Source organism: Ovis canadensis, chromosome X, assembly GCF_042477335.2.
Source record: "Ovis canadensis isolate MfBH-ARS-UI-01 breed Bighorn chromosome X, ARS-UI_OviCan_v2, whole genome shotgun sequence".
NCBI classification, from domain to species: domain Eukaryota; kingdom Metazoa; phylum Chordata; class Mammalia; order Artiodactyla; family Bovidae; genus Ovis; species Ovis canadensis.
The window spans coordinates 136,172,082-136,198,004 of NC_091727.1; the positions used below are offsets into that span (position 1 = coordinate 136,172,082).

At 43.8% G+C, this 25,923-nt stretch overlaps 1 protein-coding gene and 1 pseudogene across 2 annotated transcripts; one reads left to right on the top strand and one right to left on the bottom strand.

Moving 5' to 3' along the window:
• Positions 1-1,027: 1,027 nt before the first annotated feature.
• On the bottom strand, positions 1,028-2,563 carry LOC138930056 (protein BEX2). Of its 2 annotated transcripts, XR_011446087.1 has the most exons (3): positions 2,447-2,563; positions 2,003-2,088; positions 1,028-1,650 (listed from the first exon to the last, which is right to left on the bottom strand). XR_011446087.1 is itself a non-coding variant. In XM_070289666.1 (2 exons), the coding sequence occupies exon 2, from the start codon at positions 1,640-1,642 to the stop codon at positions 1,259-1,261; it is 384 nt and encodes a 127-aa protein (XP_070145767.1). In that variant the 5' UTR covers positions 1,643-1,650; positions 2,003-2,087; the 3' UTR covers positions 1,181-1,258. The 2 variants fall into 2 exon arrangements, 1 of the variants encoding a protein (XP_070145767.1); XM_070289666.1 differs by lacking the exon at positions 2,447-2,563 and having other exon boundaries at positions 1,181-1,650; positions 2,003-2,087.
• Positions 2,564-23,374: 20,811 nt separating this feature from the next.
• LOC138930057 (E3 ubiquitin-protein ligase RNF168-like) lies at positions 23,375-25,399 on the top strand (annotated as a pseudogene).
• Positions 25,400-25,923: the final 524 nt, after the last annotated feature.

Below are 25,923 nucleotides of genomic sequence, written 5' to 3' on the forward strand. Positions count from 1 at the left end.
CACCAGGGAAGTTTGCTAAAAACAGAAGTTCCAGAACTCCGTTCAGTAGATTTGGACGGGTACATTTTTAAGAAACTCCTCAGGTGATTCTCACACAGGTGGCTGATGATCATAGTTTTAGAAACACTAGGACATTATTAAATGAATCCAGTGTTCCTTTAGGAATTGAAAATAATCTCTTCTAGAGAATTGAAGTTACATATCCAAGATTATTTTATTCAGGGACTGAATGAGACAAAAACTCAGGGCTCTTGATGCAATCATTATTAACTGTATTTTGCCAAGTGCCTACCTTATGTCAGGCAGAGTCACAAACTGACTAGCAGAAAGTGCAGCCCTGAGGGGGAGGAAGGATGCTGGACTGGGGAGATCTATCTTTGGAAGTGAAGTCGCTCAGTCGTGTTCGACTCTTTGCGACCCCGTGGACTGTAGCCTACCAGGCTCCTCCGTCCATGGGATTCTCCAGGCAAGAATACTGGAGTGGGTTACCATTTCCTTCTCCAGGGGATCTTCCTGACCCAGGGATCGAACCCGTGTCTACCACATTGGAGGAGACGCTTTAACCTCTGAGCCACCAGGGAAGCCCGCTATCTTTGGGGACTCTGCTAAATATTTGAAGGGAAAATCTGAGGGTAGGGGGGAAATCTCAGGGGAAAATCTGAGGTTCTTGCTTAATATGTGGAGATGGGGACAAAAATAGGTAAACACAGTTCAGACACACCAGACCTTGTTTCACAGTCATGTGAAGCAAATATAGTCCCCAGTTTGTAAAGAATTCCTGGGTTTATTCATCAGGCTTAAAGATTCAAATTTCATAGCCAAGTCTTTATTAAGTGACTCTATGGCTCTCATAAAGTCATTAAAAATAGCTCCACATCTTCTCAAACTACAGAAATTATAAAAGACATCAACTCATGTCACAGAAATGAGTCCCTGTATTAATCTTTTGGTATATTAATTTCAGCATTTTTCTCTTTATGTATTAGATAAGTATTAAATTTGAAATAAAAAAGAATACATACAGAAATTGCTCTTTTAAACTGCTTTATTTACTTCACAATATATAATAAGCATCTTGCCATGAAACAGGTAAAATTATCCTGTTAACAAAATCTTACAGACTGGGTCAAAACATTCAACTAGAAGCTGGTAATCTGAGACCCACCAGAAATGAGTGGCATCAAAAGGTTTATGACAAAGGTACATCATGAACATGTAAATTTAGGAAGCAAGTGTGTCTCCCTATTAACATCAGGATTTAAGGCATAAGGCAAAACTCATCATTATGCTCATGGTGAGGGGGGTCAGTGCTAACTGCCCGCAAACTGTGACTCAACTGCTTTTCCCTCAGCTTTTGCATGAGTTGTCTCATCTCTTCCCCAATCCTTTCTACATTCTCTTCTCTCATCCTCGCCTGTGGCTTTCCAAGCCTCTGAGTCATGTCCCATCTATAATGTAGAATGGGCTGCCTAACACGGAACCGTCTGCGATTTCCTCTAGGTACACAATATTCACCAGCTCCCAAAGAGAGGGCCAAAGGCTCTCCTTTATTAGCATCTTGCTCTTTTTCATCCTTTTTTTCATTTTCTTCGTTGGCATTTTCCATGGTGAGATTTTTCAGCACTTGTTCCTCTTTGGGCATCACTGCTCCTAGGAGACAAAAGACAGGAAAAGCGACTGCATTTTTGGTGGATAGATCAGCACCGAGGACAGAGGCCCTACTACGAATGTTCAGAGGTCTAGATATCACGGTTTCCTTTCTTTCTTTCTTTTAATTTTCACACATGAAAGGCTTCGTGCGTCCTATAGGGGCCCCCCAGTCCGAGCCCTCCCCATTCCTTCTCAGTTCTTTCCCCTCCCTCTTCCCAAACCCACCATTTTCCCTACAGATCCATCCCCTAGGCCATTTCAAACATCAAAATGGAGGTCGGGGCTTGGGGAAGTTGAGAGGGGGTATGACGGGGTTCTGCACCCCGCTACGCACATTGTCCCCTGCACCGACCTTAGCCTATCCTGGTTGTCTCCTCCTCCTCCCGATTCCTGCTGCAAAGTGAGTTGCTGCAACACTTGACACGTAGACCCGCAGACCTAAGTGGATGGAGGGAGGGAGTGCTGTCACCAAGCTCTCGGTGCTGAACCACCGCTCCTCCCCGCCCCCGCCAGCCCCCGCGACCATCGTCCCCCGCCCCACTCCCGGGTTCACCATGGCCCTGCAGAAATTCAGGGATGATTTCCCATCGCTCTTAGTTGCTCTGCTGCCCTCCCCGGAACCCTGCCACTCCCCTCCCCGCACGCCCACCCCAGGGGGCCCCTATTTCTGTTCCCAGGAAAGCCGGGGTGTGGAAAGAACTCGCCGGGACTCTCCGCACTGAACCCCTGCTTGGGCCTCAAGGGTTGGTTGGCCACTGCCTCCCTGGCGTCAGCGCGCGGGCCCCGGGGCCCTTACCTGCTCCGCTTGCCGCGGGCCCGATGCCAGCGCGCTGAGCTCAGGACAGCGGGGAGCTGATAACCAGACAGGAGTGACGCCTGCACCCAAGGCTGCAACGCTCTGCAGCTCGCGGTCACGTGAGGGCCCCGCCTCATCGCCAAGCTCGCCCTCCGATCCCCCTCCCCCAACCCCCAATAGGACCCGCCCCTCCACCTCTGCACGCAAGAACCTCCCAGTCCACACAGCTGTGTGCTAGGCCCTGGGCTCAGCTCAGTCCTCTCCAATCTGAGACCCATAGGTGGCCTCGCTGCCCAATCCTTGGGGTTTGACCTTCTCTAGGTACAATGGAGTGTCTACATCTCCCAACCACTCCAAGGCCTTGGTATTAATTTTGGCCTTTTCTGCTTTTTTTTCTCTTGTTCTGCTTAGCTGTATATTGACTTCCTACTAATTTCTCTTTATTTCCATTTAAAAAATCAGTATGTCTCAAAAAGACCCTGAGAATTAGGAAATTCCATTTTTGAAAGACATGTTTCAAGCTGGGGAAGTAAAACAGAAAAAAAAAAACAAACACCAACAAACCTCATTATTTATGTTCTCTTGCACCTCACAGAAAATATTTTCTGTGGATTCCACACAGCTTCATTTTGAGAACTTTCTAAATTGTTTCATGGAATAAAAAAAAATGGGGGAATCTTTCTAAACACACACAGTTGGTGTTTTGAAAATGATCTGTGAAGTTAACTTTCAAGGAGAAGGCTGTTTGCCAAATCTTGGCTGTTTTATGTAAGTAATCTACCTTTTTCCCCCTTCTGGGACAGATTTCAAATCTTATTAATAAACATTTATATTTTATTCTACTATAATAAACATTCATTAAATATGGAAAGCATTTGCTGGCAATTGAAGTCATCTGTTGAAATTTAACAACTATTATTAAAGATGGTTTTGAAGACCTAAGCAAAGGGAAGGGTCTTGAGGCAGAAGCAGGTTGAGGGATACAGAGATAATGGCCTCACCGCATCCTATCAAGAGATTGGGAAGGGACTGGTCTTCCTGCTGTCGCATTCCAGAATATCTCATTTCCTACATTCAAGCTCCTGGCAGTTGCTTACTCCAAAAATATAGATGGGCAGGTGGCCAGGGTCTTGACCTGAGTAAATTCCTTTGGTTTCTTCCCTCCATTTTCCCTCCAAATCCAACCTAGAAACATACCTCCCAGATAGATGAGGGAAACTAGATGGGGCTCTTCTACACCTCTGTGGTGGGGGATTCCAAGAATTGCAAAAAGTAATTGCCATGGAGAGAAGCACTGTAAATTTCCATGTCCAGAATGGGGACATGTCCAGAATGGGGAAATCTACATATTTTCATAAACCATATAATATGTGTTCTTTGGGCGCTCTCTTCTTCATTTAGCATAATGTTTTCAAATCTCATAGCAACATATGATTAATCATTTGAGGAACTGCCAAATTGTTTTTCAAAGTGGTTGACCACTTTACATTTCTACCAACACTGTATGAGAATTCTGAATTTGCCACATCCTCACCATATATTGTCAGCTGAAACTTTGTATCTACTCATATTAGTGGGCATAAAGTTTACAATGTGAAAGCTGTGAGTTCAGTTTTATTTGAAGACTTATTGAGGACCATAGCTGGGAGACAGCCTCTCAGCTAGCTCTGGGGAACTGATCTGAAGATGTGAGAGGTCAGTATATTTATGATTTTCATGAAGGAGGTATGTGCAATCAAGCACAAATCTCAGTGGAAGGTTGTTGCTACTCACGAGGACCAGATATCTCTGATACTGATTTTAAATCCTTTGCTAGGTATGTGAAGATGCAAAAAATCAGGTTCATAAAATTGTGTCCCCAAAATATTTAAATATCTGAAGGATCTGAAGGCCTATTCTGCCAGTTTTCCCAGAGCAGAGAGTACCTCATTCCTGAGCTCCTTGAAGAATGTGTTCAAAGTCAGTGATTGCAGCAGCTAAGTGACTTCATTCTTATAGAACTAGATTGGTGAGTGACCTATTTTTGTTGTCAGTGCTCCTACCCCTCCTCCTCTTCCCAGTCCATGGTAATAAATTCAACCATGTTTTGGGAGGCATTTCATGACTATTTTATCCCACAGAGATAGGAATGCTCATTCCTAGGTCAGGCAAAGATTTCATTGATAGGTCACTCAGTGTGCTATTACTGGATTAGGCACTGTTAGTTCAGTTCAGTCACTCAGTCATGCCCGACTCTTTGCGACCCCATGAATCGCAGTACGCCAGGCCTCCCTGTCCATCACCAACTCCCGGAGTTTACTCAGACTCACGTCCATCGAGTCAGTGATGCCATCCAGCCATCTCATCCTCTGTCGTCCCCTTCTCCTCCTGCACCCAATCCCTCCCAGCATCACAGTCTGTTCCAATGAGTCAATTCATCACATGAGGTGGCCAAAGTACTGGAGCTTCAGCTTTAGCATCATTCCTTCCAAAGAAATCCTAGGGTTGATCTCCTTCAGAATGGACTGATTGGATCTCCTTGCAGTCCAAGGGACTCTCAAGAGTCTTCTCCAACACCACAGTTCAAAAGCATCAATTCTTTGGTGCTCAGCCTTCTTCATAGTCCAACTCTCACATCCATACATGACCACAGGAAAAACCATAGCCTTGACTAGACGAACCTTAGTCGGTGAAGTAATGTCCCTGCTTTTGAATATGCTATCTAGGTTGGTCATAACTTTTCTTCCAAGGAGTAAGCATCTTTTAATTTCATGGCTGCAATCACCATCTGCAATGATTTTGGAGGCCCCCAAAATAAAGTCTGACACTGTTTCCACTGTTTCCCCATATTTCCCATGAAGTGATGGGACCGGATGCCATGATCTTCATTTTCTGAATGTTGAGCTTTAAGCCAACTTTTTCACTCTCCTCTTTCACTTTCATCAAGAGGCTTTTTAGCTCCTCTTTACTTTCTGCCATAAGGGTGGTGTCATCTGCATATCTGAGGTTATTGATATTTCTCCCTGCAGTCTTGATTCCAGCTTGTTTCTTCCAGCCCAGCATTTCTCATGATGTACTCTGCATATAAGTTAAATAAGCAGGATGACAATATACAGCCTTGACGTACTCTTTTTCCTATTTGGAACAAGTCTGTTGTTCCATGTCCGGTTCTAACTGTTGCTTCCTGACCTGCATACAGATTTCTCAAGAGGCAGGTTAGGTGGTCTGGTATTCCAATCTCTCTCAGAATTTTTCACAGTTTATTGTGATCCACACAGTCAAAGGCTTTGGCATAGTCAATAAAGCAGAAAGAGATGTTTTTCTGGAACTCTCTTGCTTTTTCCATGACCCAGTGGATGTTGGCAATTTGATCTCTGGTTCCTCTGCGTTTTATAAAACCAGCTTGAACATCAGGAAGTTCATGGTTCACATATTGCTAAAGCCTGGCTTGGAGAATTTTGAGCATTACTTTACTCATGTGAGATGAGTGCAATTGTGTGGTAGTTTGAGCATTCTTTGGCATTGCCTTTCTTTGGAATTGGAATGAAAACTGACCTTTTCCAGTCCTGTGGCCACTGCTGAGTTTTCTAAATTTGCTGCCATGTTGAGTGCAGCACTTTCGTAGCATCATCTTTCAGGATTTGAAACAGCTTAACTGGAATTCCATCACCTCCACTAGCTTTGTTCGTAGTGATGCTTTCTAAGGCCCACTTGACTCCACATTCCAAGATGTCTGGCTCTAGATGAGTGATCACATCATCATGATTATCTGGGTCGTGAAGATCTTTTTTGTACAGTCCTTCCGTGTATTCTTGCCACCTCTTCTTAATATCTTCTGCTTCTTTTAGGTCCAGACCATTTCTGTCCTTTATCGAGCCCATCTTCACATGAAATATTCCCTTGGTATCTCTAATTTTCTTGAAGAGATCTCTAGTCTTTCCCATTCTGTTGTTTTCCTCTATTTCTTTGCATTGATCACTGAAGAAGGCTTTCTTATCTCTTCTTGCTATTCTTTGGAACTCTGCATTCAGATGCTTATATCTTTCCTTTTCTCCTTTGCTTTTCGCCTCTCTTCTTTTCACAGCTACTTGTAAGGCCTCCCCAGACAGCCATTTTGCTTTTTGCCTTTCTTTTCCATGGGGATGGTCTTGATCCCTGTCTCCTGTACAATGTCCACAGTAGCCCAAATCTTTGGGCCATCTGACCTACTAGTCGTTGTTGGTCTAGGAAATGATTCCCTCTTATTCTTATTTCTTCTTCTCATATCTAGTGTTACACTATTATAATCAATTGATCTTATAGAACTATGTATTTGGCCAACTGTTTCAAGTCACCTTTTTTTTGCAGCCAACGATGGAGAACCTCTATATAGTCAGCAAAAACAAGACTGGGAGCTGACTGTGGCTCAGATCATGAACTCCTTATTACCAAATTCAGACTTAAATTGAAGAAAGTGAGGAAAAACACTAGACCATTCAGGTATGACCTAAATCAAATCCCTTATGATTATACAGTGGAAGTGGTAAATAGATTCAAGGGATTAGATCTGATAGACAGAGTGCCTGGAGAACTATGGATGGAGGTTCACAACATTGTACAGGAGGCAGTGATTAAGACCATTGCCAAGAAAATGAAATGCAAAAAAAAAACAAAATGGTTGTCCAATGAGGCCTTACAAATAGCTAAGAAAAGAAGAGAAGCCAAAGCAAAGGAGAAAAGGAAAGATACACCCATTTGAATTTCAGGGTTCCAAAGAAAAGCAAGGAGAGATAAGAAAGCTTTCCTCAGTGATTAATGCAAAGAAATAGAGGAAAACAATAAGATGAGAAGGACTAGAGATTTCTTCAAGAAAATTAGATACCAAGGGAACATTTCACACAAAGTTGGGCTCAATAAAGGACAGAGGTGGTATGGACCGACAAGAAGTTGAAGATATTAAGAAAAGGTGACAAGAATACACAGGAAAACTATACAAAAAAGATCTTCATGACCCAAATAATCACAGTGGTGTGATCACTCACCTAGAGCCAGACATCCTGGAATGTGAAGTCAAGTGGGCCTTAAGAAGCATCACTATAAACAAAGCTAGTGTAGGTGATGGAATTTCAGTTGAGCTATTCCAAATCCTAAAAGATGATGCTGTGAAAGTTCTGCACTCAATATACCAGCAAATTTGGAAAACTCAGCAGTGGCCACAGGACTGGAAAAGGTCAGTGTTCATTCCAATTCCAAAGAAAGGCAATGCCAAAGAATGCTCAAACTACTGCACAGTTGCACTCATCTCACACGCTGGCAAATTAACGCTTAAAATTCTTTAAGCCAGGCTTCAATACTACATGAACCATGAACTTCCAGATGCTCAAGCTTGATTTATGAAAGGCAGAGGAACCAGAAATCAAATTTCCAACATCCATTGGAACATCGAAAAAGTGAGAGAGTTCCTAAAAACCATCTGCTTCTGTTCTATTGACTATGCTAAAGCCTTTGACTCTGTGGATCACAAAAAACTCTGGAAAATTCTTAAAGAGATGGGAATACTAGACCACTTGACTTGTCCTCTGAAAAATCTACATGCAGGTCAAGAAGAAACAGTTAGAACTGGGCTTGAAACAACAGACTGCTTCCAAATTGGGAAAGGAGTACATCAAAACTGTATATTGTCAGCCTGCTTATTTAACTTTTATCCAGAGTACATCATGAGAAATGGTGGACTGGAGGAAGCACAAACTAGAATCAAGATTGCCAGGAGAAATATCAATAACCTCAGATATGCAGATGACACCACCCTAATGGCAGAAGGTGAAGAAGAACTAAAGAACCTCTTGATGAAAGTGAAAGAGGAGAGTGAAGAAGATGGCTTAAAACTCAACATTCAGAAAACTAAGATCATGGCATCTGGTCCCATCACTTCATGGCAAATAGATGGCAAAACAATGGAAACAGTGACGGACTTTATTTTGAGGGACTCCAAAAGCACTGCAGATGATGATTGCAGCCATGAAATTAAAAAAACCCTTGCTCTTTGGAAGAAAAGTTATGACCAACCTAGACAGCATATTAGAAAGCAGAGACATTATTTTGCCAGCAAAGGTCCGTCTAGTCAAATCTTTGGTTTTTCCAGTAGTCATGTATGGATGTGAGAGTTGGACTATAAAAATGCTGAGCACAGAAGAATTGACGCTTTTGCAACTGTGGTGTTGGGGAAGACTCTTGAGAATCCCTTGAGTGCAGAGACCCAACCAGTCTGTCCTGAAGGAAATCAGTCTTGAATATTCATTGGAAGGACTGATGCTGAGGCTGAAGCTCCAACATTTTTGCCACCTGATTCAAAGAACTGACTTATTTGAAAAGACCCTAATGCTGGGAATGATTGAAGGTGTGAGGACAAGGGGTTGACTCAGGATGAGACGGTTGGATGACATCACTGACTCAATGAACATGAGTTTGAGCAAGCTCCAAGAGTGGGTGATGGACAGGGAAGTCCAGTGTGCTGCAGTCCATGGGGTCAAAAAGAGTTGGACATGACTGAGCGACTGAACTGAACTGAACTGAAAGACACAGGAATTCAGAACAATGGAGTGGGATGGTTACTGAAAACAGGACGAAGGTCTCAGAGTTCTAGACTGACTGCCTAGTAATTTCTACCTCAATCCCCCCGTCTAGAGATGGAGACTCTAACTGCCATTATGAGGAAAGGGGAGATGAGCAATTGGGCTTCTTCAAGCTGTGTAGGGGTGTCATTAAGGGATGGCAGTTAGGTCTCCACCAGGGGGACGATCTAGCGGACCACGGTATGTCATCTTAGGCTCCATTTCTATAATCATTAGAAGTTTGATAGCTTCTATGTGAAACATTACAACGCAAGAGAGACAATTTAGAATACAAGGGCCAAAAAGCAATAAGAGCAAAACACGGCTTCAGATCAGGACCAGGGGTTTCCACCAGATGGAAGTTGATATCTAGTTCTATAGGGTGGTCCCAAAAGGAGAAGTGGAATCAGCCATTGCCTAGACTTGACTTTTCAGTCCTTCTAAAGGAGTGTATTGATATTCCAAACACTGAGAATTTTCCTGTGAATTTTCTCCTGGGGGTGTTAGATGGTCCTTGTGATTTTCTCCAGGAGAATTCCAAGGCTTTATCTGTGTGTGAGGAATCCAGGCATCAATACTTGTAACCTTACCAGCGGTGGGCGAAGAGAGAATAACAGAATTAGGTCCCTCCCATGTGGGAGTTAAGGTCAGACTATTGTCAGGAATAGCCTTTACTAACACCAAGTTCCATGATTATATAAGGACTTTTAATTTTCTTTTGGTTGTGAGATCTCATTTTCTAAAGATTGTAACTATTTTTTGAAAAGAAGTTAGTGACATATTTTGTTAGTTCGGCGGTTTCTTGATCTAGAAGTAAATCATTTTTGAGAAATGGCCTCCCATATAACATTTCAAAAGGGCTGAGTCCCAGTGACTGTGGAGTATTTCTTATTCTCACAAGATCTAAAGGAAGTAATGAAGTCCGGGAAAGATGAGTCTCTTGTGAGAGTTTTCATAAATGTCTCTTAATCATACTATTAGCTTTTTCTACCTTCCCAGAGGATTGAGGCCTCCAGGCACAGTGTAAATGAAACTCGATTCTTAGGACCTGGGAGATGCCCTGTGCTATTGTAGCCTTAAAGGCAGGCCCATTCCACGTGACAGGCCAAAGCTAGGAAAGATCTCCTATATTAAAGTTTTAACAACTTCTTTTGCTTGTTCTATTCTACAAAGGAAAGCCTCTATGCACTCGGTAAAGGTATCAACCCAATCCAGTAGGTATTGATGTCCCTTGGCTTTTGACATATGAGTGAAATCTATCCAGTCCTCTCCAGGATATCTTCCTGTACACTGTAAGCCTGGGAGAGCTGACTGGTTGTTACAGGCATTATTCTTCTGGCAGACTTCACATCCTTTAACAATCTAGCTTACAGTCTTTATTAATATTTTTCCCTTGAAAAGACTCTTAGCATGTTGGTAAGTATTTTCAATTCCCAAATGGAAAGTTTGCTGTAGAGTTTTAAGGATTTTTCACTGGGTGCTGTAGGGCAATACAAGTTTTTCATTTTCTGTTTGAAGCCATCCAGAGGGGAGTAGAGTATCTCCATGAGAAAGAGGGTGTTGACATTTCTCAGGAGAATACTGGGATTTTATGTCACTGGGGCTCTTATTCCAGAGGAGGGGAGCCTGAGTATTAAAAGACTGGATGGCTGCCTTCTTTTACCTGTTGGTCAGCTCTCCTATTTCCCACTGTTATGTCAGAATCATCCCGTTGATGGCCCCAACAGCCACTTCTTTGGGTAGTTTAATTGCATCTAAGAGGCACATAATTTCTTGGTAGTATTTAATGGGACTGCCATCTGAGGTTTTAGAACTAAACAGACATTTCTCCAAAGAAGACATATGGATGGCTAACAAACACATGAAAAGATGCTCAGCATCACTCATTATCAAAGAAATGCAAATCAAAACCACAATGAAGTACCATTTCACACTAGTCAGAATGGCTGCGATCCAAAAGTCTACAAGCAATAAATGCTGGAGAGGGTGTGGAGAAAAGGGAACCCTCTTACACTGTTGGTGGGAATGCAAACTAGTACAGCCACTATGGAGAACAGTGTGGAGATTCCTTAAAAACTGGAAATAGAACTGCCTTATGACCCAGCAATCCCACTGCTGGGCACACACACCAAGGAAACCAGAATTGAAAGAGACACGTGTACCCCAGTGTTCATAGCAGCACTATTTATAATAGCCAGGACATGGAAGCAACCTAGATGTCCATCAGCAGACGAATGGATAAGAAAGCGGTGGTACATATACACAATGGAGTACTACTCAGCCATTACAAAGAATACATTTGAATCAGTTCTAATGAGATGGATGAATCTGGAGCCGATTATACAGAGTGAAGTAAGCCAGAAAGAAAAACACCAACACAGTATACTAACACATATATATGGAATTTAGAAAGATGGTAATGATAACCCCATATGCGAAATAGCAAAAGAGACACAGATGTATAGAACAGTCTTTTGGACTCTGCAGGAGAGGGCGAGGGCGGGATGATATGGGAGAATGGCGTTGAAACATGTAAATTATCATATGTGAAACGGATCACCAGTCCAGGTTCGATGCATGATACAGGGTGCTCGGGGCTGGTGCACTGGGATGTCCCAGAGGGATGGTATGGGGAGGGAGGTGGGAGGAGGGTTCAGGATGGGGAACACGTGTACAACAATGGCAGATTCATGTTGATGTATGGCAAAACCAATACAATATTGTAAAGTAGAAAAAAAATAAAAATAAAGTTTCTTTCCTTCCAGATAGCAGCGTGAAAATGAAGGACTAAGTAAACATATTTAGAATCAGTATAGATGTTCACTCTTTTGTCAGTCTTCAGCTCTAAGGTCCTGGTTAAAACAGTCAATTCAGCTAATTGAGCACTAGTTCTAGGAGATAGGGGATTACTTTATAAAATTTTAGATGTGACTAATAGGATATGTGACTATTGCCTATCCTGATCTTTGTTACAAAAAGTTTAAACTGTCTCTTGCAGGCAGGCTGAGGAACTTCCCAGGTGGTACTAGTGGTAAAGAACCTGCCTGCAATTCAGGAGACCTGGGTTCGATCTCTGGTGGGGATGATCCCCTGGAGAAGGACATGACAACCCACTCCAGTATTCTTGCCTGGAGAACCCATGCACAGAGGAGCTTGGCAGGCTACAGTCTATAGGGTTGCACAGAGTTGGACATGACCGAAGCAACTTAGCACCGGCAGGCTGAGAGCAGGAGCCTGAAGAAGAGCCTGTTTTAAAGTCTTAAATGGATGTATTTCTCCAGGTTCCCATTGTAATGCCTTTTGTCCTGACTCTCCATATCTGGGAATCCAAATCCAGCTGTAACTGGTTATGCCAAGGAAACCATGGAGTTGTCTAAGAGTATTAGGGAGTGGATGTTGTAAAGTGGGTTCCATTCTTTCTTTTCCCAGGGTTCAAACTCCATGGGAGAGTTTGAGTCCTAAATCTTTGACTTCTTGTTGGCACATTTGAGCTTTTGATTTTGATATCTTGCAGTCACATGGAGCTAGATAATTAAGAAGGTCACAAATGGCTTGGTTACATTTTTTGTCTGTGTCAGCACAAAGGAGAATATCATCTACATATTGAAGGACTTTTATAGATTCAGTTGTGTGAAAGGCAGCTAGGTCTTTGGCTAACACCTGACCGAACAAGTGAGGGCTATCTCTAAATCTATGAGGCAACTCTGTCCAAGTTGAGTAGAGGAATCAGATGGATCCTCAAAAGCAAACAAAAATAGTGAACTTTGAGCTAAGGGTATGCAAAAAAAAAAAAGGCAGCCTTCAAATTTAAAACAGTAAAATAAGTGGCTGTTTCTGGGATTTGGAAGAGTAGAGTACAGGGGTTAGGCATGACAGGATTTACAGCTTCATTAATGAGGCAGAGGTCCTGAACTAGACACTATTCCTCATTAGGCTTTTAAACTCCCAGAATAGTTGTATTATAAGGGCTGTTACATTCTATTAAGAGCCCCTGTCCTTTGAGGTTTTCAATCAAGGGAATAAGTCCCTGTTTTGCCTCTGGTTTTAGAGAGTATTGTTTCTGGTAAGGAAAGTTATTAGGATTTTTAAGAGTTATCTGTACTAGTTGAGCTGAGATGTCTCTTCCTATCTTTTCTCCGGTTTCCCAGACTTCAGGGTTAATTTCTACGTCTGTCAGGAGTAAGCATAAGTTTTCTGTAGATTCTATTTCCATATGAATTGAAGTTTGCCTTTTAGATAGAACATCTCTTCCTAGGATGGGGGTTGGGCTTTCTGGTATTATCAAAAAGTCATGAGAAAAAAGAATAGAATCCCAGTTACAATTCAACTGTTGTGTAAATAATTTTGTAACCAGCTTTCCAGAAATGCCACGTATAGTAGCTGACTTGGTAGAAGGAGGACCCAGATTAGAGAGGAGGGCTGAGATAGTAGCTCCTGTACCAAGCGTGAAGATAACAGGATGGCCTCCTACAGTTTTAGAGTCATCCGAGGCTCCTGTGCGGTGATGAGGACGAGCCAAAGTGGGAAGCCTCTGGTCCCCTCAGTCTTCATCCTGGGTCTGAGTTTCTGACTCCTGAAACCTACGTCCCTGGGGACAGTTACTCTTCCAGTGATCTCCTCTGCAAGTGGGGCAAGGCCTCAGTAGTGACCTCTGCTTGCATTGGGGGCATTGTCCCTTAAAGTGTCCATCCTTTCCACAACGGAAAGAGGCTCCAGATTTTTGTTTGTGTCCTCCCACCTTTGCAGCCCTAAAGTTAACTCCCTGTAGGGCCATAAGGAGAGATTCCACCTTTCTCTTATCTCTCTTGTCTTTTTCCTTATGTTCCTCCTGATCTCTATTAAAGAATATTGATGTGGTAGCTTTTAGGAGGCACTCTAAATCCATATCTGGGCTGAAGGCCAATTTTTGGAGTTTCCTTCAAATATCTGGAGCTGATTGAGTAATAAATTTGTCTTTAAGAATAAATTGGCCCTCTGGGGAGTCTGGGTCCAAATAGCTTTTCTCAATGCCTCCCTGAGCCTTTCCAGAAAAGCTATGGGATTTTCCTCCTTTTACTGAGTCACTCCTGATAGTTTGGAGTAGTTTAATGGCTTTGCTCACGATTTTTTTAAGTCTTCCTTAAAGCGTAAAGTGAACTCTCTTCCAGTCGGCACTGGCTTTGTCACGTGCCCAATTAGGATCGGCTATGGGCACTGCCTGGAGTCTTATAGGTAACCAGGATGATTCACTGTCAGATATCCCCTGCAAGCTGCTAGTATACCATTCATCTCCCCATTCCTGGGCATTTTTAATTACTCTACTTCTTTCATTGTCAGTAAGGGTGCTAGTCAGGATGGGCATAACATCTTTCCGTGCCACTTCAAAAGATTGAGATAGACCCTATAGTTGTCAGAATCTTCAGTAAAGCTTCCTAGGTTTAATTCAATTTGTCTTAAATCTTGGAAGGGGAAAGGGACATGAACTTGCATGGGTCCCAACTCCCCATTAGGAACTTCCTGTAATGGAAGGAGGGAAGAATATAGCCTAGAGATCACCGGGGTTGCGTTAGAAGCTGCTAGGATGGGAGCTGCTGCTGGAGCTGGAGGTGTCACCAGAGACTGTGGAGGCTCCTGTGGGCTAGGTTTGGGCAGCCCTGGATAAGGCAGATGGTTTGAACCCAAAGGTGTGGGGGAAATTATAGGCATCACAGAAGGAATAAGCCCACAACTCCTGCAAAAGAGGTTGTTTTCTCTCAAGACAAAGAAAACCTGTATATATGGGACTTCTGACTATTTCCCATGTCATCTACAAAACAGGTCTAGTTGGAGGATGGTATTATAATTAAGTGAGCCCTCAGGGGGCCATTTTCCACCATCAGATAGATCACATTGAGGCCATGCCTCGGTGAAGAAAAAGATCCTATGCTTCTTTAACGGGGCCTGAGGGTAAAACTTCTTCCAGTTCTTCAGTATAGATATCAAAGGCATCTACTTTGAGCCAAGTATGGAGTTCGAAGAGATTACTCCCATCTGAAGGAGAGAAGACAGGAGTCCAGTGACTTTTGTCTTTTCTCTGGTTCCTCCAATAGAGGGCGTCCCTTCCTTGTGGAGTGGGAGTAAGTTCAGTTCAGTTCAGTTCAGTCGCTCAGTCGTGTCCCACTCTTTGCGACCCCATGAATCACAGTACACCAGGCCTCCCTGTCCATCACCAACTCCCAGAGTTCACTCAGACTCACGTCCATCGAGTCAGTGATGGCATCCAGCCATCTCATCCTCAGTCGTCCCCTTCTCCTGCCCCCAATCCCTCCCAGCATCACAGTCTTTTCCAATGAGTCAACTCTTCTCATGAGGTGGCCAAAGTACTGGAATTTCAGCTTCAGCATCATTCCTTCCAAAGAAATCCCAGGGTTGATCTCCTTCAGAATGGACTGGTTGGATCTCCTTGCAGTCCAAGGGACTCTCAAGAATCTTCTCCAACACCACAGTTCAAAAGCATCAATTCTTCAGTGCTCAGCCTTCTTCACAGTCCAACTCTCACATCCATACATGACTACTGGAAAAATCATAGCCTTGACTAGATGGACCTTAGTTGGCAAAGTAATGTCTCTGCTTTTGAATATACTATCTAGGTTGGTCATAACTTTTCTTCCAAGGAGTAAGTGTCTTTTAATTTCATGGCTGCAATCACCATCTGCAGTGATTTTGGAGCCAAAAAAAAAAAATTAAGTCTGACACTGTTTCCACTGTTTCCCCATCTATTTCCCATGGAGTGATGGGACCGGATGCCATGATCTTCGTTTTCTGAATGTTGAGCTTTAAGCTAACTTTTTCACTCTCTTCTTTCACTTTCATCAAGAGGCTTTTTAGCTCCTCTTCACTTTCTGCCATAAGGGTGGTGTCATCTGCATATCTGAGGTTATTGATATTTCTCCCAGCAATCTTGATTCCAGCTTGTGTTTCTTCCAGTCCAGCGTTTCTCATGATGTACTCTGCATAGAAGTTAAATAAGCAGGGTGACAATATACAGCCTTGACGTACTCCGTTTCCTATTTGGAACCAGTCTGTTGTTCCATGTCCAGTTCTAACTGTTGCTTCCTGACCTGCAGGCAGATTTCTCAAGAGGCAGGTTAGGTGGTCTGGTATTCCCATTTCTCTCAGAATTTTCCACAGTTTATTGTGATCCACACAGTCAAAGACGTTGGCATAGTCACTAAAGCAGAAAGATATGTTTTTCTGGAACTCTCTTGCTTTTTCCATGATCCAGTGGATGTTGGCAATTTGATCTCTGGGTCCTCTGCCTTTTCTAAAACCAGCTTGAACATCAGGGAGTTCATGATTCATGTATTGCTGAAGCCTGGCTTGGAGAATTTTGAGCATTACTTTACTAGCATGTGAGATGAGTGCAATTGTGTGGTAGTTTGAGCATTCTTTTACATTGTCTTTCTTTGGAATTGGAATGAAAAGTGACCTTTTCCAGTCCTGTGGCCACTGCTGAGTTTTCCAAATTTGCTGGCATATTGAGTGAAGCACTTTCACAGCATCATCACTTTATGACAAATAGATGGGGAACAAATGGAAACAGTGATAAATTTTATAATCTTGGGTTCCAACATTACTGCTGCTGGTGACTGCAGCCATGAAGTTAATAGACATTTACTCCTTGAAAGAAAAGCTATGACAAACCTAGACAGTGTATTAAAAAGCAGAGACATCACTTTGCTGTCAAAGGTCCATATAGTTAATGCTATGGTTTTTTCCAGTAGTCGTGCAATGATGTGATGGACCATAACGAAGGGTGAGCACCAAAGAATTGATTCTTTTTAATTGTGGTACTGTAGAAGACTGATGCGATTACCTTGGATGGAAAGGAGATAGAGCCTGTCAATCCTAATGGAAATCAACCCTGAATAGTCACTGGAAGGACTGATGCTGAAACTGAAGTTCCAATACTTTGGCCACCTGATGTGAAGAGCTGACTCATTGGAAAAGACTCTGATTCTGGGAAAGGTTGAAGGTAGGAGAAGGGGTGACAGAGGATGAGTTGGTTGAATAGTATCACTGACTCAGTGGACATGAGTTTGAGCAAACTATGGGAGATAGCAAAGGACAGGGAAGCCTGGCTTGCTGTAGTCCATGGGGTCACAAAGAGTTGGACATGAGCAATGACTGAACAACAACAACAACAACAACAACAACAACAAGGAAGGTACTTCAAAGATGATTTCATTTACCTCTATTGACTGTTTCTGGGGGCTTTGTCTGAATGATCCTGGGACAAAATTTCTCCCCTGACACCTGCCCTCTGAACATTTTCCCCTTTGGATGCTGTGGGGCTGGGTGATCTCATGGAAACTTCCAACCTTTCCTTTCTCTGTGGTATTCACTGCTTAGCTAACTTGGTGGTTAAACCCAAGAGCTTGCCTTCATTTCAAGAGAGTTTATTTGGAAAGGACAGAGAGATGCATATTGTGAAACTGCTTTCAACTCAAGACCTTGGTTAAAATCCTGGGAAATGGAGATGCTTCCTAACTGTTGAATGTAACATTTCTTTAGAGACAGATGCCCTTCTCTTACCCATGTGATTTCCCTGAAGCTGCTCAATTGGGATATTCATATGGTACAGTTTTGTCTAACTCTATGAAACCAAGCCATGCCCTGTGGGGCAACCCAAGACGGGAGGGCCATGGTGGAGAGGTCTGACAGAGCATGGTCCACTGGAGAAGGGAATGGCAAGCCACTCCAGTATTCTTGCCTTGAGAACCCCATGAGCAGTATGAAAAGGCAAAATGATAGGATACCAAAAGATGAACTCCCCAGGTCATTAGGTGCCCAATATGCTACTGGAGATCAGTGGAGAAATAACTCCAGAAAGAATGAAGGGATGGAGCCAAAGCAAAAACAAGACCCAGTTGTGGATGTGACTGGTGATAGAAGCAAGATCCGATGCTGTAAAGAGCAATATTTCATAGGAACCTGGAATGTCAGGTCCATGATTCAAGGCAAATTGGAAGTGGTCAAACAAGAGATGGCAAGGGTGAACGTTGACATTCTAGGAATCAGCGAACTAAAATGGACTGGAATAGGTGAATTTAACTCACAGTACCATTGTATCTACTACTGCAGGCAGGAATCCCTCAGAAGAAATGGAGAGTAGCCATCATGGTCAACAAAAGAGTCCGAAATGCAGTACTTGGATGCAATCTCAAAAAGGACAGAATGATCTCTGTTCATCTCCAAGGCAAACCATTCAATATCACAGTTATCCAAGGCTATGCCCCAACCAGTAACGCTGAAGAAACTGAATTTGAATGGTTTTATGAAGACCTACAAGACCTTTTAGAACTAACACCCAAAAAAGATGTCCTTTTCATTATAGGGGACTGGAATGCAAAAGTAGGAAGTCAAGAAACACCTGGAGTAACAGGCAAATTTGGTCTTGGAATGCTGAATGAAGCAGGGCAAAGACTAATAGAGTTTTGTCAAGAAAATGCACTGGTCATAGCAAACACCCTCTTCCAACAACACAAGAGAAGACTCTACACATGGACATCACCAGATGGTCAACACCGAAATCAGATTGATTATATTCTTTTCAGCCAAAGTGGAGAAGCTCTATACAGTCAGCAAAAACAAGACCAGGAGCTGACTGTGGCTCAGATCATGAACTCCTTGTTGCCAAATTCAGACTTAAATTGAAGAAAGTAGGGAAAACCACCACACCATTCAGGAATGACCTAAATCAAATCCCTTATGATTATACAGTGGAAGTGAGAAATAGATTTAAGGGTCTAGATCTGATAGATAGAGTGCCTGATGAACTATGGAATGAGGTTCATGACATTGTACAGGAGACAGGGATCAAGACCATCCCCATGGAAAAGAAAGGCAAAAAAGCAAAATGGCTGTCTGGGGAGGCCTTACAAATAGCTGTGAAAAGAAGAGAGGTGAAAAGCCAAGGAGAAAAGGAAAGATATAAGCGTGTGAATGCAGAGTTCCAAAGAATAGCAAGAAGAGACAAGAAAGCCTTCTCCAGCGATCAATGCAAAGAAATAGAGGAAAACAACAGAATGGGAAAGACTAGAGATCTCTTCAAGAAAATTAGAGATACCAAGGGAATATTTCATGTGAAGATGGGCTTGATAAAGGACAGAAATGGTCTGGACCTAAAAGAAGCAGAAGATATTAAGAAGAGGTGGCAAGAATACACAGAAGAACTGTACAAAAAAGATCTTCACGACCCAGATAATCATGATGATGTGATCACTCATCTAGAGCCAGACATCTTGGAATGTGGAGTCAAGTGGGCCTTAGAAAGCATCACTATGAACAAAGCTAGTGGAGGTGATGGAATTCCAGTTGAGCTGTTTCAAATCCTGAAAGATGATGCTGTGAACGTGTTGCAGTCAATATGCCAGCAAGTTTGGAAAACTCAGCAGTGGCCACACGACTGGAAAAGGTCAGTTTTCATTCCAATCCCAAAGAAAGGCAATGCCAAAGAATGCTCAAACTACTGCACAATTGCACTCATCTCACATGCTAGTAAAGTAATGCTCAAAATTCTCCAAGCCAGGCTTCAGCAATACGTGAACCGTGAACTCCCTGATGTTCAAGCTAGTTTCAGAAAAGGCAGAGGACCCAGAGATCAAATTGCCAACATCCACTGGATCATGGAAAAAGCAAGAGAGTTCCAGAAAAACATATCTTTCTGCTTTAGTGACTATGCCAACGTCTTTGACTGTGTGGATCACAATAAACTGTGGAAAATCCTGAAAGAAATGGGAATACCAGACCACCTAACCTGCCTCTTGAGAAATCTGCCTGCAGGTCAGGAAGCAGCAGTTAGAACTGGACATGGAACAACAGACTGGTTCCAAATAGGAAAAGGAGTACGTCAAGGCTGTATATTGTCACCCTGCTTATTTAACTTCTATGCAGAGTACATCATGAGAAACGCTGGACTGGAAGAAACACAAGCTGGAATCAAGATTGCCGGGAGAAATATCAATAACCTCAGATATGCAGATGACACCACCCTTATAGCCAAAAGTGAAGAGGAGCTAAAAAGCCTCTTGATGAAAGTGAAAGAGGAGAGTGAAAAAGTTAGCTTAAAGCTCAACATTCAGAAAACGAAGATCATGGCATCCGGTCCCATCATTCCATTGGAAATAGATGGAGAAACAGTGGAAACAATGTCAGACTTTATGTTTTTGGGCTCCCAAATCACTGCAGATGGTGATTGCAGCCATGAAATTAAAAGACCCTTACTCCTTGGAAGAAAAGTTATGACCAACCTAGATAGCATATTCAAAAGCAGAGACATTACTTCGCCGACTAAGGTCCATCTAGTCAAGGCTATTGTTTTTCCAGTGGTCATGTATGGATGTGAGAGTTGGACTGTGAAGAAGGCTGAGCACTGAAGAATTGATGCTTTTGAACTGTGGTGTTGGAGAAGACTCTTGAGAGTCCCTTGGACTGCAAGGAGATCCAATCAGTCCATTCTGAAGGAGATCAGCCCTGGGTGTTCTTTGGAAGGAATGATGCTAAAGCTGAAACTCCAGTACTTTGGCCACCTCATGCGAAGAGTTGACTCATTGGAAAAGACTGTGATGCTGGGAGGGATTGGGTGCAGGAGGAGAAGGGGACGACAGAGGATGAGATGGCTGGATGGCATCACGGACTCGATGGACGTGAGTCTGAGTGAACTCTGGGAGTTGGTGATGGACAGGGAGGCCTGGCATGCTGCGATTCATGGGGTCGCAAAGAGTCAGACACTACTGAGCAACTGAACTGAACTGAGACTCATAAATGACTCTTGGGTCCACAACTATTACTCGTGTCCTGTGTGAGTATGTTTACCTCATCTTTGTTCTTTGGTGTCCCCTTCCTTGTGGCACCTCCTACATGCTTGATCCTCCTAGAAATTCTTGGCAGGGCTTATGCTGGGCTGAATGTACCCTGCATGCAGCAGGAGGCAGCATGTGGTCATCCTGTGGTCTGGGGGCCTGAGGGGATGTGTGACCAAATTGTGGCACCAGGTTTTTATGGGGTTACTGCGCGGTATGAAGGTGAGACTCAAACTGGGGTTCTGGTGACAATTTTCTTGGCAAAGCCACCTGGGATGGGGGAGCCTGTCCTTGCCTGCTGAAGGTATTGCAGACCCACAAGCCCCCTAGGCCCACTTGCTGGCCTCAGTCTCGTGGTTCACCCCATCTGGATGCAGTCGGGATATTTCAAACCCTCACACTCTGAATCTTTGACCTCGTGGAAGCTTCCAGAAATGGGGGGAGGGCACTGAAATATACTTTCAGTGTCTGAGTGCAAAGGACAAACCCCAGAACTTCTTCTGCAACCCATGTCTCTGAAAGGCCCCCCAGGCTACCCTCCAAGACCCATTCTCTGCAGTAGACACTGGCCCACCTCCCACAGGCAGCAGGTGGCCAGGCTTGTGGCAGGAACCTGAGAGTGGAAACAGCAGGTGACTCCTGTGTTGGAAGCTCCAGGTTTTCCTAAGCAAAGGATTTATTATGGAAATGCCCAGCAGCATCCTCAGCATGGGCTTCCTCCTACCACGGAGACAGATGGCAGCCTTCAGCTCCCCAGGCAGCCTCATGGGGGCTAGGGCAGGCTGCAGGGGTCTCTGCCCTGGGAGGGGGTGCCCACGGGAAAGGTGAACTTTGTTCCCCAAAGAGGTGCCTCCTGAAGCCTGACTTGCCCCCAGTTAAGGCCTTGCAGGACAGGAGTATATTTGGGACCCTTCAGGCCCCAACTAGCCCAATGATGACCCACTCAAGGCTTGGCCAGATGCAGGAAGAGAGGGTCTGGGGGTGCATGGGGTGGCACCCATGACCCGCACTGTCTGTGGGCATGGGGTTTGTGTGGCTGGAAGTGCTTCCATCCCCTGTAGGTGTTGGGCATGTTTATTTCTGCGGGTGGGTCGGAACCCAGGGGCCATCTGAGGAGCAGCTGGGCACTGACTGAGGGTTCCTGAGAGGTGGCTAGTCCAGGACCCGGGGACAGTGGATACAGTGGGCCCAGGAGGAAGGCTCCTGTGAGTGGTGGCTGGATGCGGAGCCCAGCAGGTGCTAGGGGTAGGGAGGGAACAGCCTTCAGAAGGTGAGAGCCTCTAGCATGGTGGGGCACCCAGACCCTGAAGTGTGCCAGCTGCCCTATTCTCAAGGCCCTGAGAGAAAGGTTCCAGAACTCTAGGACCTTGGGTTGAATTGAGGCTTCAGCAGTTTTCTGCGAGAACTCTGCCTTGCTGTTTATCTTCTTGAACTTTAAAGTTAAAGAGTCTTAGAAACTGCTATTTAATCATTCATTTAAAACAAACAAACAAACAAAAAACCTCATTAGCTGTTACCACCCCTGAAAAAAATAAAGAAAGAGAGAGAAGGTTGTTATGTTCCTAGCCCTTGCAGGACTGCTAGAGCAGTGCCTCCAAGACTAGGCTTTTTAGCTGACCTAGGAGAGGAGATTGTGTTTCCCTGGTGGCTCAGATGGTAAAGAATCTGCCTGCCAATGCAAGAGACCCAGGTTCGATCCCTGGGTGGGGAAGAGCCACTGGAGGAGGAAATGGCAACCCACTCCAGTATTCTTGCCTGGAAGATCCCATGGACAGAGGGGCCTTGGTGGGCTACAGTCCACAGGGTTGCAAAGAGTCGGACACGACTGAGCGAGTAACACACAAGAGAGGTGAGGGCGGACTCTGAGCGCTGGGGAGTGTGCAGGAATGACTCCACAGCAAAGGTCAAACAGAAGTTCTTCTGCTGAGGAAACTGGAGTCCTGAAGCAAGCATCTTCATGGAGGAGTGGCCCAGAGGCTTTGAGACTCTGTGGCCTTGGGCTTGGCTGCCCCAAGCTAAGGGAGAACCCTCAGGTGGTAAGAGGGAGGAAGGGAGCTTGGTGCTTTCCTTCTGCCCTGCTCAGATACTGTTGCCCAGCATCTGCCCTACTGCAATGGTTGTTAATGCCTGGGAGCTGCCAAGGTTTGTTTGTTTCCTTCCTGGATACTTGTCTTGAAAGTGAAGTCGCTCAGTCGTGTCCAACTCTTTGCGACCCCATGGACTGTAGCCTACCAGGCTCCTTGGTCCATGGGATTTTCCAGGCAAGAGTACTGAAGTGGGTTGCCATTTCCTTCTCCAGGGGAATCTTCCCGACCCAGGGATCGAACTCAGGTCTCCCACATTGTAGGCAGACGCTTTAACCTCTGAGCCACCAGGGAAGCCCGTTCGTACTCGTCTTAAACATGGGTAAATACACCACCTTCCACGGTCATACTGTTTACCTGGCCCTCGGAACACCTTTTTACGTCAAGTGGTTTGATGCGCCCAGTTCCTGAATTGTTGTATTGATGTTGAATACACCTTATTAGCATATTAAAATGGCTGTATGCAAAGACACCATCCCTTCCTTGTTGGAATGCCAGTGCCAGATCTGTGTGGAAATCCTCATTGAGCCTGTGACACTACCTTGTAACCACACGCTCTGTGAAGCATGTTTCAAGTCAACTGTTGAAAAGACAAATGTGTGCTGTTCCAGGTGTCACTGCCAGATTGCTTTCTGGACTCAGTACCATACCCAAAGAAATTCTCTTGTCAATATGGAACTGTGGGAGATAATTCAAAAAGCACTATCCAGAGGAATGCAAACTTAGAGTCTCTGAGCAACAGTCAGAGGAAATCAGCCATCAGCTATCAGCCAGTTCACCTATTAAGTCAACCTGGGGAATTAAGAAGAGAATATGAAAAGGAGAAAAGCAAGATGGAGGCGGAGTGAGGAGCCAATCAGGAAGAAGAAAACAAAGCCAGTGAAGAATAAATACAGAGATTACTGGCAGAGGAGGAAGAAGAGGAAAAGAAACAGGCAGAAAAAAGGCACAGAGAGATGGAAGCACAACTGAAAAGTAATAAAACCCTGGCAAGAAGGCAAAGCCTTAATATTAGCAATATCTGTGAGGAAAGTGTCTCAGCTTCCCCCTCGGATTCCAAAAAATCTGATCCTGACACAACTAAGTCACAAAGGAAAAGGAAGAGCAAACAAAAAAACACCGGTGATATTCCGAAGTATTTGTCACCAAATTCTCGACTTAGGTTAGCATCACAGTTTGAAGTTGTAGAAGAAGACAGGAAAACCTCCCTGTCCAAGGAGACTGACAGCAGTGATGTGAAGAACCCTACATGGCAAGATACAAAAATTGAGGAAAGTATGCCCACATTTTCTCCTCAGATATGCCTTGAAGTTCAAAAGCAAGGTGCAGAATCTTCAGTGGAGTCACCTAAACCTCAGTTATGTGCCAGAGGTGGAGAATGGTGCCTTGAAGGAAGTCAAAAGCAGTCATGAAAAAGTTATGTGTCGCAAGTCATAAGGAACCTGAAGCCAGAGTTCCCTCTTCTGGAGAAGCTGCAATTAAGCCTTATGGTAAAACTGAGAGTGGATGCACAGTATCAGATATAACATAGACGCTTGAAAATAACACAGCTGTGACAGAAAACGAGGAGTCTCACCTACTGACCAATAAAGATATCTCCCCCCCAAAAAAGAAAAAAAACAAACAGGAATCTTTGTCTGAAGCAGTTAGCAATCCATGCTGTTTTACAAAAAGAAGAAAAATGATCCCCAAATCTTCCTCAGGCCGAGTAAACAAGTTCACTTTACCCCAAGACTGATAGATTTGGAATCTCTTTGAGGGACATAAACAAGAAGAATGGGGCAGGTTATTTTCTGCTTCATTACAGCTTCCGAAAGAGGCGGATTAAGAACGAATGAGGCTAACCTGGCCAAAAGGGTCCCCAGATGAATATCAGTTATGGATTATGTCTTCACCTCCAGACAAAGTACTAAATGGACAGAGGAAGAATGCCAAAGATCGAAACTTTAAAAGACAAACTGATCTAGAGCATCCACCGAAAACCTCAGTTCAGTTCAGGTGCTCAGTCGTGTCCAACTCTTCGCGACCCCATGGACTGCAGCACATCAGGCTTCTCTGTCCATCACCAACTCTTGGAGCTTACTCAAACTCATGTCCATCGAGTCGGTGATGCCATCCAACCATCTCATCCTCTGTCATCCCCTTCTCCTTCCGCCTGCAATCTTTCCCAGCATCAGGGTCTTTGCAAATGAATCAGTTCTTCTCATCAGGTGGCCAAAGTATTGGAGTTTCAGCTTCAGCATTAGTCCTTCCAATATTCAGGACTGATTTCCTTTAGGACTGACTGGTTGGATCTCCTTGCCTGAAAAAATGAAAATTGACAACCTTCTAAGATCCAGTTGAAATGTTAAGATCTAGTTAATGGAAGAAAGATACCAAGTACTACTACAGAGAATTGTTCCCAACACTGCTCATTCCCTATGGCCTAGTAAGTCACAGAAGACTATTTTTCAGATGTTTCAGAGATACACACAGTAATACTTGGGTAAGAAGAGTGTTTTACATTCTAGTAAAGCAGGATTGTGTAACTCTCTATCATAGATTCTTTATAAATTTTTCATTCTGCTATGTGGGCACACTCATTGTCCCTACTAAAAGAACTGTGTGCTTACAGGGGAGAAATATACAAATGCGTTTTTGCCAAACTCAGTTGTAAGCAAGAGTCGCACTCCTTTCCTTTTTTAATAACTGTGACATACTAAGTTTTAGTTGACAGTTGTTATGGATATAAAAATGCCTTAGCCAACTGTCAAGAAAACTTCATTTCCATGTACGTCCCCCAAATGCATATTTTATTGCCTTTGAGCACCTTTCTATCCTGACTAGTAATCAAAGTAACACTATAATATACCAAGTAGCTATGTAATCCAGGCAGTTTAAAATCTCTTTTCTTGTAACTTTCCCATTTTATTTGCAGAACACTTGAAAATCACCTTTGACAACTCTAATTTCCCTCTCTGCTTTCAGCATTACAGCAATTTCTGTGCCTTCAATGGCTTAAG